Genomic DNA, 15,363 nt, shown 5'->3' on the forward strand with positions numbered 1-15,363 from the left:
GTCTTTTCCAACCTTAATGATTTTGTGATCCTGTGTATTTAAGTGTCTTAAGCTTAAACTGATCCTGCCTTTAAAGACCAAAAGGTTTTCTTGACAGTCACCACAGACCTTTCTCCCTAATTTTATAGAAAATGAAAATATTATTATGAAGATAACGTTAAATGTTTGATTTCGTTCTGAAATTCCTCAGGGATTCATCCAGTGGACAGGACATGTTTCTTCTTTAATTCCATGACTCTGTTCTTTACACAGTATACCATTTAAGAAAACAGAGATGAACAACTTGCTTTTAAATCGTCTTTTAAAGGCAAATGCTACAGCTAAACCTTAAATTATGCTCGATTATTCTTCACCTGCTTAGAGGAGAGTGCAGTGTTGTGATGATGCTGTTATATATATTATAAATTAATAAACAAATATTACTTTAAAATATGATTATGCATTTCAGAACAGGTGTTTTGCTTTTTTCACTTCTGTGCAAGGACTGTAAAGCTCTGAAATTGCATTAGTCTGCTTATTTTAACAAATAGATGTAAGCACTCATAATTCCACAGTTTTTGTTTAAGGAAATATCTGATGAATATTAGTGGGAAGTTTGCACGTATGTAAATGAACAGAAAATTAAAATAGTATTTCTTTTCTACTACTCATGGAGAAAACATTGTTTAGAACAAATACTTGACTATCCTATAGAGTTTACTAGTTATTAGACCAGTGATGATGTAACTTCAGAAATGTATGTCCATCTTCACCTAAACAAATAGAAATTCTGTAACACCTGTATTTATTTGTGTGCTTTACAATGTGAAAACATAGTTTTCTACTGTCATAGAAGTCTATATATTAAGGGCAACATTTATGAAGGGTACAGGTCCTTTTCTGACACAGTGGAAGAACATTTGTAAGTCAGGAACAACATTGCACTTCCCCACTTCTTGCTGAAACTGGAAAATGTGTTCACATACATTTGTACATACCTATCTGTGACTAATACAGTTTCATAAGAAGTTGTACAATTAAAAAATAGGACATAATTCAATGGCAACACTCCTTTGTGGAGCAGTACAATGGAGAAAATTATTTATTTATTTTACATATTCATGTCTACTTCAAAGACCATTTAGCCCATATTTTACAGTAGAGAAGACACTTTTTATGTCCAATTCATTTGAAGACTGAAAACAGACCAGTTTTCCTTTTTCTGTAAACAGTGCTCATTTATATGCATTTTATGTATTGAATGGGATAGAGGTTGTTATTTATCATTATGAAATGTTCATATTCTTAAATTTTTGTTTCTGTGCCTTGCTTTCGCAGACTAAAACTGGTATTGCATTGTTGTATGATGAAGTATCCGAAAATGCTTATGACATCCGCCTGAAGCTTACAAAAGAGTTATTAACAATTCAAAAACAAGATGTCGTCTGTGTTAGTGGAAGTGATCACAGTGCAAATGTAAGTGCTTCTATATCTCTGTGCTTTCAACTGTGCACTTTAACGTCTTCTGCAGAGATCAATTTATGGTATTGGAGTGCAAGCGATTTTATTGGGTAATAGAAATAAATGTAATGTTCAGTTGTTGGGGTTTTTGTGCATACTTACATTCTTGCATATAAAAACTTTTTTTTTGGCCAGTGCTATATGTCCTTTATTCTGACATATGTAACCTTAACAGGAGAGAAAATGTCTATGAATACTGAGGTTACAGCATTCTTTCAGCAAATATTGTTAGGCCATTAAATGAAGGGGAAAGAAAAAAGCATTTCCAATTGAAATCGTTTTAAGAGTAAACTAATACACCAGAGTTTTCTTCATTTGTGTATCAAGTATTGACAGGATGTCTGTTCAAGGGCACAGAGCTGGCTGAGAGAACACGTGACAGACGCTTATTTCACTTTAATTCTCTTTCAGTCACAGATGGAGCTTAATCAGTGCCAGCATGTATGTGGTGCTTTTTTCCCCCAAAATTCAGTTATGCTGCTTTTTCAAAACATGTGGTGTCCCTAAGCTGTAGAGGAATCTTCTGTATCACTGTTTAATAATGTCACTAGGAAAACTGGTGGCATTTTACATAAGCAGTACAGCAGGTTATGGACGTCCCCAAATAGTGTATTTTATTTCCTCATATAAACAGTGTTGCTCTTAAAACTAAGTGTAGGCATCCCAAATTTTACTGAGTAAAATAAATTTCATGAACTGTGCTGGCATTTGCTAGAGTGAGCAATTCATGGCAGCCTCCTCAGAGAGGGCCAAGGGGAGCCTTTCTGTCTGCTTGCTGTATTGCCCGTGTCATATAAACATAAAATCTGGCACTAGGGGACATTGAGTGAGTTTGTGATACTCTGCTAAAAATTAGGATCCAAAAAAGTATATAGTAGAGTTATGTCAGAGAGAGTGAGTCTGCTTATATAACATGAAAATGTTTCATTCCTGCCATAGTAAATATTTATATAAATTGTTTAATATCACACAAAAAATAATTTGAAATAGCTTTTAGTAGTTAGAAACATCATGTACTGGTTTCAAAGCTTGTCCATGGAACTCTGTGGAACATGACTTGCTCTTAAAAATGTTCAAAAAGGTTGCATCAGTTGGCAGCTAGTGGGAGGCCACTCAGTGAAGTGAAAGGCAAGTCTGTTTCTGGTTGGTTTGCTGAAATAAATAGAAGCCTCAGTCAAAAATCATCAGCTTGCATCTACTTTCTCCTTCACTGAGAAGCATGAAAAACTGCAGCTTTTAAACTGCAGGCATTGCTGGTAGTGCTGATAAGTTGTATGGAAACTGTGGTTGCAAGCGTCATAGTAAAATATCATGTGACTACAATATATGGTGTCTGTGCATATAGGTATACATGATTGCTTTAGACTCAATGGTCTTATATGCCTTGTATATAAACTTTCATAGAAAAATAATCAAAATTCTATCCGACCTAGTCCCCGATTACTTCTTGATTGAATCAGCACAGGCTGGCTGCATCTGAGAAAGTGTTGTATCAAATCTATATATGTAGTGATCATCACTCTTTGATCACTCAAGAAAGGAAAAAAAAAAAACAAAAAAAACACCACCCAAAAGCAAAACTAAAAACCTCACCCAAAAAACCGAACCCTTCTGTCCCCTCAAACCCAAAACTAAAGCAGTACAAAAAAACACCCTAAACAACCCACCAGGACTGCCTCTTCCTTTTAATATCAAGATTTCGGTTTATTTTGATTTTGATGCATTTTAGTCCTGCATTTTATGGGTATCCTAAATATTATTTCCTGGTGGAAGACAGGGCGGAAAGACAATCTCTGAAAATGCTTGAGGAGCTGGATTTTGAAAGAAATTCTGGAAAGTAAGAGTCCCTGCAGAGGAGGCAGAACTCGGATATGCAGCCACTGCAGATAAAATAAGCCGAAGTTCCTTGGTTGTATTTCATGACCAGTAATGATTACACAGTGGGTAAGCCTGAAGAGGAGTGACTCCTGGGACTGTATCAAATGGAGACAGTTTTTCCAGGTTATAGAAGTAGCATTAATGTGTAGAAGCGAGGGAATTTCAAGTATAATTCAGATGTTAATTTAGCTTTGAGTTGCAAAATATTATGAGGCTCTAGGTATGAAATCCATTCAGAAGGGATTTCTCCCACCTCATATTCTTGATAGTGTGGGCAGTCCTTCCAAGCTGACCTTTCCTGGAAAACATTGTTAATGTTCTCTCCTTATTTTCCTTAAGTTTTCTCGGTGAAGACTCTGAAAACTAAATTTTAAGGCTCTGATCTCTTGTTTTTCTGTGTCCCTTGCAAAATCTCCACAAGATGTCCCTTTCTGGAAGTGTTATCTTCAATCTTCCTGGGCTTCTGTTGTCAAACTCTAATGAGAAAAATGGACTAAACTGTGACTTCATGGCAATATTTGCTTCTTCTGTGTTATACTTTGAACCACATGAAAGCTTTTGGAACACTAGCGTTTAATATAAAGGCCAGTCGAGTGTAACATGAAGATGAATACTATCTTTTTTTCAGTGTATAAATTGCTAGCATATAGGAGCTCAAAAAAAGAATTTGAAATCAGGCTGAAATAGCTGGTAGTTCTCTAGCACTGGTTTTGGTAATTCTGAAGTTTTACATTTACAGCTACACAAGATAAATTCCAAAGAGATAATGCTTTACTTTTCAAGTGGTTCAAGAAAATAATTTTCATCCCTTTGCTGTATGATTCAAAATAGTAATAGAAAATTGTAACCTGAAAGACAATTCTATAGCAGTCATAAACAATCACATTGTCTTACTGATTTATTTTCCTTCTTTCTATACTTTTTCTTTCTCAGGTATTCATAGTTAATCTTTATTTTACACAGGGCCATTCATCAAAGTAGTTAATTTGCAAAAAAAATAGAAATAACTTGTTTGCCTTCTTTCTGTAGTCACCACAAACATGTAGGAGGGGAAAAAAATCTTTTGCTTTTAGAGTAACTTTTCTTCTTCGATGGGATATGCGAATGGAAAAATACTGAAAAAGAAAGTTCTGTGTCTACTTGTGGTAATACTTTGCTCTCCAGCCTGTTCGTGGAATGCATTTGCTTCCAGCCTGTCTTTCTGGCAGGTTCGTTGATCCTGAGGAATACTGAGGACAGGATTTGCAGCTGTGCGTAATTAGCTCTGCTAGTCCTGGCCAGTTCTGAGTGCTACAGTGAGGACTAGCAAAGACATCAGTGATCTCTAGTGCTGCTGTCCTGGGTTGGACTTTCAGCAATAGAGATTATTCCCAAGGATAAAAGGCTCTCACTATAAAATACCTTTTACTACCATCACCTAGATCTATTCTTGTTTCATATTTTGCCGTCTTTCATTCATTTAGGTGCTACTTTTAAGCACTCAGAAAACTTCACATTTGATGAGAAATTGTAGAGCTGGCTTTCTGTAATTTAATGGCAGTTCAGCCCACTTCACTAGTTCTTGCTATCTTGAACTTGGATGTAGAGTAATGAGAGAGAAGAACATGGTTTGTGAAATTCAAGTTGTGTGCAGAAGAAATAATGTAAAGGCAACTGCTTCGTTTCCTTAGTTTTCTCATTTTTCACGGTAGACAAGATGGCTTTTAAGTATTTGTAAAAATCCTTATGGAAGTGGAACCATTGTGGGAAACAATATTTTCCAGTGTTTTATTATATACTATTACATGTATTAAAATAATTTATATGTAACTATATATAATATTTATATGTTTTGTATTTCTGTGATTAAACATGCGATCTTTCCACCAAGATGTATTTCAGAACTTAAGACTTGGCAAATCTAAGCATTCTAAGCAAGTCTTCATGGTGTAGTATTATGTTTGGGGTGTTCCGATTCGTAAGAAAAAGGAGAATGTATGGGTGTATCAGAATAGGTGTGTGCTCATAGAAGCCAAGCATGAAGGTATTGACAGAAATGGTGTATTGAAAATAAGTAGACATTTTTCACTATCTTCTAAGTATTTTTATCAGAAAATATTTTTTTTCCCAAAAAATTTGAAGTTTAACAATACTCACAGAAGGGAATTAATTGTATGACAGACAGGGGAGATCCATCTTCAGTTAAAGGAGAAACAGGGAGGTATTCATTTTTATACTTGATGCTTCATTATGGGATGATTTTACTTTAACTTTTTGTCATTCTGCATGCTTAAGTTAATTTCTTACATACAGTGCCTCACTCCTTTAATATTCTTTATTTTTCCTCCATGTATATTGCGATCATCCTTCTCCTGTTGTCAGCCCACAGTTTTATGCCTCTCCTCTTCCCATGAGCAAGGTTTTTTTTTTCTTTTACTTTGTATTAAATTTCTGTATCTTTTTTTCCTGCTAATTCCACTTGCAAAGTAAGAAAAAGAAAAGAAATGCATCTGGCTTTTTGTCAAAATCAGTCCTCACAGAGCTAAATTGTCTTTGACTTGGTCAGTGGTCGGGCAAATAGGTTTCTAATACAGGCTCCTGGCATCTTGATTGGAAGAAGACTCCTCTGAGGCTTCTGTGAGTCTAATAGAATTAGAATAACAAAAACCTTTGCATCCTGGGTACCCAATTGTCCAGCTTCACAAGCCGTGTCTTAGCTTGACTTTATCAGAATGAAGCAAGGTAGGTGAATGGGGAAGAAAAATGGCAAGATTAGTTGCTTTGTTGATTCAAAAAATAGAAACGGTGCCTGAAAGTACTGTTTAAATCCCTGATGAGACTGCTATGACTTTTTCTTTATAACTCAGATGCTAATAAGGACAGAGAAGAATGTTATTTTACCACACCTCTAGGGAACAGTCTGCATTAAACTATAAGTTATTTTTTTTTTAACCCAAGGAATTTTCTGTCTAGAGAACTACTAATTACTGTTTGCTCAGTGACTGTTCTGCCATTGCTGGTATGGTATTTTAGTCCAAAATTACTTTTAAAAAAAGCTAATAATTAATATTTTCTATCTTTTTGGAAACTTCAAGTGGGTGATTAAGGAAAGACTCTTCCTTTTGAAACTAAGATCACTTGTATGGAGAAGATACGTTATTTAACCATTTGTTATCTGTTTTCCATGCTCTGGAAAACTGACCTAGATATTTGGAAGATAGCTGTCAAGTAATTCCTTAGATCTTTATTATGAAAGATCGTAAGCTTGTGTTGCTGTGACTTTGAGAACAGTTAAAAGTTTGTATCACAAAATAAATAATAAATATGAGTAATCATCAGCATGACAAAAACCCTTTATTACTGAAGATAAAAAGAGTAAGTAGCTTAAGTAAAAAGGCCAATAAATGTACAGAACAGAAGAATGCAAAGGCCACTGTGGATCTCCCTGAAAAATAATCTCCCCTTGAGACATGGGAAGAGTCCAGCTGAGGGTAAGCATTCATACCAACAAGACAGAAAAGAAAGGCAGCACAACGTTGGTGTTACTCATGGTAAATGAGGCATATATGTTCTTTATTAAAATTGCAATTAATCTATTATACACAGAGCCATGACAGACTGTCAGGATTGGTAATTTGGAAGTGTATATTGTGGGAGCTTGAGTAGCAGTTTAAAAATCTTCAACATTTGGGGGCAAAATATCTGACTGCGGACGAAGCATAAGCCTTTGCAGTTACGGTATGTGGGATATTGATGGGTGCAACCTTTAATGTTCATCTTTGTCTTCACACCAGCCAACGTATGAAATGTTGCGCAAAGTGAATGCACGTGAAATTACTCAAATAAAGAACAGCTGTGTTCTGGCAGGATTTAGCTATAATTCATTGTTATAGGATGCCTTTTTACTTGAAAGAAATCAGCTTCTTTTTAATGGGAAAACAAAGAAGTATAATCATATATTGCCACAGGTTCTTATATATGTTGTTAGTAACGCTGGAAATACATATCTGTAGATGATCTGCATAGACTTAATCTGTATCATCAGTCTGAGTCCCAGGTTCTTTCATACCACTTGCCAAAGAAAACTCCTGCCCCAAATTAAGCATCTTACAACTCAGTGGAGGAGTTCCTGAGGATTCTTGTGAACTCGTACCAAGACTGAATGTGTTTCATTCAGACACATTTGATATGACCACCGCACCCTGGAGAATAAACTACAGTGGGGTTTGTCACAGTCATCTTTACTAGAATAGATCATAGAATAATTTAGATTAGAAAGGACCTCTCGACGTCATCTAATTGAACCCACCGCTCAAAGTGGGGAGAGCTTCCAAGTTTGGGCAAGTTGCTGAGAGCTTTGTCCATTCACGTTTAGAATACCTCCAAGGATGGAGATCCTACCACCTCTCTGGGCAGCCTCTTCTAATGTTTAACTGCTTTCACTGTGAAACTGTTTCATATTTTTATGCTCAACTGGAATTTCCTTTGCTGCAAGTTGTGACTGTTGCCTCTTCTTTTTTTTTTTTTTTGGGTGCGTCCATGAGAACAATCTGATTCTTTTTTGTATAATTCTCCTTTAGGTTGGCAGGCTTTGAAAATAAAATGAGTAACTTCATTTTTCTCTCTTTAAAAAAAAAAAAAAACAAACAAAAACAACCCCCCAAAAAAACTTTGATCTACAATAGTGGAAACAGTTATAATAAGATGAACCAATAAAATTATCTTGTTATACCATATTTAGTAAAGATTCAATGCAGCTGTCCCAGATCTTCACTAGCATGTGGAAAGATCTGCTTTGTCTCTATGCAAAACTCAACAGTGACTGGCATGCCTCAGTCAATTTTTATAGCTGAATTCTTCCTGTTCCTTTTGGGAATAGGTGAAATCTTGTGCAGTGCAAGGAGTTAAGTTTCAAAACTCTCTTCCCCATTTAAAATAATATTTTCCTTTCTGTCTATGTGTTCCTCTTTACATCTTGCCTCCTCCTCATGGAAGTGGAGAACGAGGCATCACATGATGCCATGGAGGACTAATTTGTGTCTTTTCCTCCCTTTCTTGACGTTTCTTTACTTACATTTCCATTGTCTCCATAATTCATTCCACTTTCCAAGTTAAACTGTCTTTTTAAGTGATGCAACTATTTTGAAGAATCTAAAATAGTCTCTTAAAAATTATACAGACTTGGGACTAAAGTTTATACAGGCACCTGCTGAGCAAAAAGCTTTTCCTGAAGGCAGGACATGTTATAACCAGCAGTAGAGCAAATCTTATTTGTAATAAAGTTCTTTGATTGACACCCCACCCCCAATGTAGTTTTACGGAAAAGCTGTTACATTATTTTTCAATGCATTCTTTGACCGTTTACCTGGTTAATTATAAGATTCTGGTGGTTGTGGTTCCTGAGAGGTCAGTATTAATGACTTGTGGAAATGCACAGGCGTGGCACATTCAGTCTGACCAAAGTGGCTAACTCTGTGACATTTACATTTTCTTCATGCTCCACTGATTTCTTAAGATTTGTGTATACTCACCATTTTTAAGAAAGGCTGTGGGACATATATAAGTAGTAACAATAGTGAGTAAGAAAGCGATCAAAACTCAGTGCTTTCTGACTTCTAGCTAGCTAAGTGTTCTTTGACCCTGGACTGCCATGTACTGGAAAAAGGAATCTGTGTCCCACTCCTAGGTGATGGCCCTGCAGTTCATCTGATGTGCTGCATGATACATCATGTGGTGTCTTTATATATCAGCATAAGACTATGTGATTCTAGCCTTATCATGTAGATGCCTATATTGTTAGACTCAGTCATTAATCATAATCCAGCACCATCTCTCATTAGGGCTGCTGTGTGTGCTCTTTCACCTTGGTATGGTGTTTCTTCTGAATTCCATCTGGAAATAATTTTGGCAAGAGCAGCCCCTACTGTAGTTTAAAATCCATATTTCTAGGAGGAGAGTCAGGCAAAAGGTGGACTGCAACCTGCAGCCACTGGGAAGGTGGAAGTGCGCTGCCGGTCAGTGAGAAGTGAGCGTTGTGTGAGCAGAAGTGGAAATCTCTGTACTTGGTGGAACGTTAAACACATGCAGAACAATTTGCTGAGGAAGCTCTGGAGCTGGAGAGGTGGGGGGTGTGAGCTGAGAAAATCCTCATCATGGGAACCCCTCATCTTGAGGAGGAGACTTCCTGAAGGATTTCACATATCCTTGTTCTTCACCGCATCCTCTTTTGTTCTTTTTGGATATGTAATATCCAGCAGGATATCTGCATTTTATGATACATTTTACTGGGTCTCTCACATTCTCACAGGATCTGTTTTTTCAATCATTTTTTTATCTCATAACTTCCTTGTCGTAGCTTCAAGAGTTGCTGAAGAAAAGGAAGATAAGATATGGCTGGTATGTTAAGTATCTATCTTTATCCTCTTAGCCCTTCTGGTATCAGACTGTTTATTCCCTTGCATCCATGCAGGACAGGTTACAGGCTTCTCTTTTAACTCTTCGTATTGCACTTTCTTGTTTTGCTTCTTCCTTTCCCCTCCATGTTTCCCAAGGGCCTGGGTAGCAAGCTCTGCTGTTATTGCCATCATTACCTAAGACTGGCTTTTGTTTTCTGTTGTCAACCTGCCATGTAGTACCTGTAGTAAGTTTGACATCTTACTTTCAGCAAGTAAGGAGGCCTTTTGAGACTACTCTTTCCAATAAATGACAGATGCAACTGTAGTAGTGGGAATAAAGTTTGTTTATCTAACAAAAAATGTACTCTGAACTACTCTGAACAGTGCAGCAATGAATGATTTCTTTGCCCACGTTTTCCTGTCTTCCTGTTTAGCCCCTTGCCTTGCTTAAGGAATAGTCTGTTACCTGTTCAGGTAATAGTCTGTTGTTGTTTGAGCATGGGGACCAGATGGGCTCAGGTACCAAGACATGTTTAGTCATGGCTATATGTAATGTTGGCAAGTCACTCGGCATCCAAGTCCCACAGTGGGGGAGATGCCCACCCAGGAGAGAAGCCAGTGCAGTGGTTCCCCACACGACCTCCCTGCCCCATGGCAGGGGAATGGGGCAGCCCAGGAGGACACTGCTAGAGTCAGCACAGCAGTCTTACACTTGCTGATTAAGTATAAGGAATAAGAATAAAAATAAATCAAAGTCTTGGTAATCTTTGACTTCAAAGCTATTCTAAGCCATTGTGAATGGGCTTGTTTCTTAGAATAGTTTCAGCAAAATCTGATGGGTTGTTCCAAGTGTTCTGGCATTTTCTACCATATGCTTCAGTTTGATGTTTGGAAATAATATGTGCATTCATTAATATTTTCATGTAGACTGGCACAGAAAAGGGAAATATGGTACATATAAAATCTTTTTCCAAATATATCCTTTTATATCAATGAGTGAGGAGTGCTTCCAGCCAAATCTTCTTCTGAAATCCCTTTAGTACCTTGTTCATTAAGATATATATATAAAAAAAAAATATATATTTTTCCTAATGAAAGATCCTTTACCACAAGTGCCAGTCCTAGGTCTTAACAACCTGGTAATAATGACATAATGGATAGGTATTGAGAGATGGATTTAAAATCTCGCTAAAAACGAGTACCAAAAATAAGGACTGTAATTGCCTTCTCATGTTGACCATTAAGCTTCAGTCATGTCACTTCATATGAATGAATACCAAGACATAAAAGACCTTTCCAGAGATAAACTTTTCTGTTAAGTCATTGTGTTTTAAAAGAATCTAGAAAGTTTTCTATGTCAAGAGATATCTCATACCTAAAAGATGGGTATTTGACCATATAATTTCAAAATGAGTAAAACTTTCAAATGTAATTTAGAGAACTATTAAAACTACAGAATTTTTTTTCAGCTATATCATTCTTAGCAGCTGTTATAAGCAGCATTACACCTCCTGTTATCAAGCAGTCTCTTCTCTATACATTTGTTTGCATGGTGTTCTTTTGTATGATGTCTGTGTCTTACATGTTTTAAAATTTGTATTGTATCTGTTTTTCAATATATTCTTGCCTGGCATCATTCTTGGAGTTCTTGAAAGTTTCTGCCTCACTCGTCTTTATTTCAATATTGATGACTGAGACCTTTTAAGGCCCTCCTCCCCCCATCTATATAGTTATATGTGCTGTTTCAGTCCAGCACTCTTCTGGAATTGGCTTTCCCTGGGTTTCTAACACCTTATTGGAACTACATGTAAGCAAAAGATGCAGGCTGAATTCAAGAATATATTATTTGCACTGCTTTCATCTGTTGACTATGGCTATCAGCATCTGAAGTTGGGGCAAAATCTTTTCTGCTTATTCACATCTTTAACAGCTTGGTCTGCAGTGCAGTTATTTGTCCCAGTGTATAGAACATGATACTGTTTTGAAATAAAGCCCCTGTTTCCGAGCTATATGCTTTGATGAGATACAAATCCACTGGTCATGCTCTGGCCGTCCTGCACAGTAAACGTTACTCCACGAGGGTGATAGTGATGGAGAGGAAGACAGTGTGATCACACCTAAATATTACTTCTAACCCAAAATTTGAATTATATCCTTCCATTGTTACGGCTATGCAAATTTCATCCCTAAAAATTGCTTTTGATTTTGTACCTAGCTAGCAGTTCAGTGGCTGTAAATCTTAGTCTTTCACAACGAGTAGGCTGCTTTCTTAAATGCAGTTCGGTTGTCTTTGAACTAATGCAAGTTTGTTCAGTCAACAGCTGTATGCTCCAGTGTTTTCATGCATCAGAACAAGACAAAAGTTTTACTCAGACATGTGCGATTAGGCAATATGAATATTGTTTAATACTTAAAGCATTACGAAAGTGAAAATTTTAGTGGTCTTCTCAGGTTTACAATTTGTTGTTCAAAGAGAAAATACATTTCCAAAATACATATTCTTTCACTGTAGACTAAGTACAAATGCGACGGCCAGCCTACCCACTCAAAGAACTGCTTGACATACAAGCAGATCAAACGGCCTGTCAAACACTTAGCGGGTAAATTGCCTTGTCTTTCCATTGCTGGTACGTTTGACACTGGTCAATGCATTACTTTCTCAGCACTTAGATGCTAGAGAATGTCATGGCCAAATTGTTACCCCAATTCTTAAACATAGCAGTAGGTATTACAGAGCCAGTATCGCTTTGAGAAACAGATAATAAAATCCTTGACAACTTGCAACAATAAAAGTTCTCAAAGATAGGAATATTTCATGTTGGTATCCTGGCCAATTACAGTTTTAGTAATTACGTTCTGTCTATTTAAATGTACCGTGAAGTTTCATGCAGGGCACTTATTCTTCCTCTAATCTCCTAGAAACAGAAAACAAAACAAAACAGGCCTATTATGTGGTGTGCTATGGGAGGTACATACTTAACTTCTGCTTTGCAGCACAACTGGAATGAGTGATAGTTATAGTATACACATCGAGTACTTTGGAAGCCTTCAGAATGAAGAGTATTAATAAACTGTAGATACTATTAAAGGATGCCATTAGCAAAACAAAATGCTAGTTAAAAAGCAAGGAAAAGTATTAATTTCAGCTTTCCTGTTCAGGTTGATAATTAGTAACACTTTCTAAAGAGTTTTCCTTGCCTGTAATGAAATAAAATTACACAGCCGTCATACAGTCAACTGTAGCTCTGTATTTTTTTCATAGTTTTTTTTTAACTGATACAGATGTCTGCCTCATTTAGCCTCAAACCATAAATAAATTAGTCTGAAAAGAAAAATAGCCTGCAGGCAGCTAAAAAGTGAAATAAGTTGATTGTATGTTTGACTGAGACACAAACACTGGGTTTTCAGCTGCATATGTGCATGACATTATCATTAATGTCACAAAAAGATAGGGGTTTTTCCCACCAATACTGCAATTCAGGTTTGGCAAGAAGTTCTGCAGTAGAATTTTCTTTCATAGTTACTTGCAAAGCTAGTGTGGGTTTCTGTCCAAATTTTGTAGTCATGAAATTTTGTCATAAGAAGTTCAGAACTGAGTCAGACCTAAAATCTACTGAGCCCACTGTCCTTTTTCTAACAGCAGCTGTTAATGTTTCCCTAGAAAAGCCAAACAAGGCAAGAATATGTGACTCTTCTCAACACTTTCCCTGCCCCAAGTTATTCAGTGCCTTCTTGAGCAAAACGCAATTTTGTATAAGCTCTTAACAGATTTATTTTTGCTTTAGATGTCAAATATCCCCTTGAACACATGTAGACTTCCACATCCAGACTTTTTTTCTCACCAGACTCTAGATTCTACTACACATTGCACAAAGAATCACCTCTTTTTGTTTGTTCTGATCCTAGTTCCTAATGGTATCATTTGATACCTCCTAGTTTTTGTACTGGAAAAGGCTATAAAAACTGATTCCCATTCACTGTCCTCTGTGCAACTTACTGTGCTGTAAGAGCCTCCTGATCCCCAGTCTGTGTCTTTTCCTGGATGAACAGTTATAGCCTATTCTGTTATGCCTTGTACAGGAGCAGTTTTGTGCTTCCATCATACTTATTGGCTTTTTCTGAACCTTTTCTAGCAGTTTCAGGTATGAAGGGACCAAAATGGTATACAATTTTCAAGGTGGGGTGAAATTTGGATTTGTACAGTGGTATAATGCTGTTCTTTGTCTCTGTTCGTTTGCTTAGACTTTCAAAAATTCGATTTCTCTTTTTGACCACTACTGAACACTGCACTGTTGATGTCATGAAACCATCTACTTTAACCCCAAGGTCTTACTCCGTGATAGAAATGACTGATTCGGAATCAATCCTAATTCCTTATATAAATAATGTACATGGGAAAAATAATCTTTCTCACTAGCTTTGATCTGCTATTGTATTTTGTATGCTGTTTTGTTGCCCGGTTACTATTTTGTAAGATGTTCTGCAAATATTTTCAGTTCACTTACTGTCTCAGTAAGCAGCAAAGTTAATCTTACTACTCCTACCTTTCTTTTTTAAATTCTTCATGAGTGTTTTAAATAATGCAGGTTGCAACATAGGCAACAGTGGAACTTCACTGGTGACCTCCCTCCATTGTGAGAATTATGCATTTAATCCATCCCCTTGTTTTCTATCTATTTTCTAACTAATTTTAATTAGCAATATATCTGTGCAAGACTGTTCCCTCATGTTTCCTATGTTTCCATAACTCACTTTTAAAAAATACACGGTCTCTTCCAAGATAAATCAAGTTCATTAAAATGTCTGCCAATTCTGTTCTTTGTTATAGTTTCTCTCACTGTCTGGAGATTAATTTTTCCCCTATAGTTTGTTCTAAGTTTCTAACCCAGGAAACTACAGGCCAGTCAGCCTCACCTCCATCCCTGGAAAGATGATGGAACAGCTCGTTCTGGGCATCATCTCAAAGCATCTGGAGGAAAAGAAGGTTATTAGAAATAGTCAGCATGGATTCACCAAGGGGAAGTCATGTCTGACTAATCTGATAGCCTTCTACGATGGCATGACTGGATGGATAGATGAGGGGAGGGCAGTGGATGTTGTCTACCTTGATTTCAGCAAGGCTTTCGACACCATCTCCCACATCATCCTCATAGGCAAGCTTAGGAAGTGTGGGTTAGATGAATGGAGAGTGGGGTGGATTGAAAAGTGGCTGATAGACAGAGCTCAGAGGGTTGTGATTAGTGGCACAGAGTCTAGTTGGAGGTCTGTAACAAGTGGTGTTCCCCAGGGGTCAGTACTGGGTCCAGTCCTGTTCAGCACATTCATCAGTGACCTGGATGAAGGGATAGAGTGAGCCCTCAGCAAGTTTGCTGATGACACAAAACTGGGAGGAGTGGCAGACACACCGGAAGGCTGCGCTGCCATTCAGCGTGACCTGGGCAGGCTGGAGAGTTGGGCAGAGAGGAACCTGATGAAAGTCAACAAAGGCAAGTGTAGGGTACTGCACCTGGGGAAGAATAACCCCATGCATCAGTACAGGTTAGGGGCTGACCTGCTGGAGAGCAGCTCTGTGGAAAGGGACCTGGGCGTCCTGGTGGACAACAGGGTGACC

At 37.3% G+C, this 15,363-nt stretch overlaps 1 protein-coding gene across 1 annotated transcript in view; it reads left to right on the forward strand.

Moving 5' to 3' along the window:
* Nucleotides 1-1,272: 1,272 nt before the first annotated feature.
* Nucleotides 1,273-15,363, forward strand: part of SNTG2 (syntrophin gamma 2) — a 185,898-nt gene continuing 171,807 nt past the window's right edge. The window contains exon 1 of the mRNA XM_059835573.1: nt 1,273-1,455. Within this exon, the coding sequence (XP_059691556.1) occupies nt 1,273-1,455 (183 nt within the window). The remainder of the gene's footprint in view (nt 1,456-15,363) is intronic.

This window comes from Gavia stellata, chromosome 2 (genome assembly GCF_030936135.1).
Source record: "Gavia stellata isolate bGavSte3 chromosome 2, bGavSte3.hap2, whole genome shotgun sequence".
NCBI classification, from domain to species: domain Eukaryota; kingdom Metazoa; phylum Chordata; class Aves; order Gaviiformes; family Gaviidae; genus Gavia; species Gavia stellata.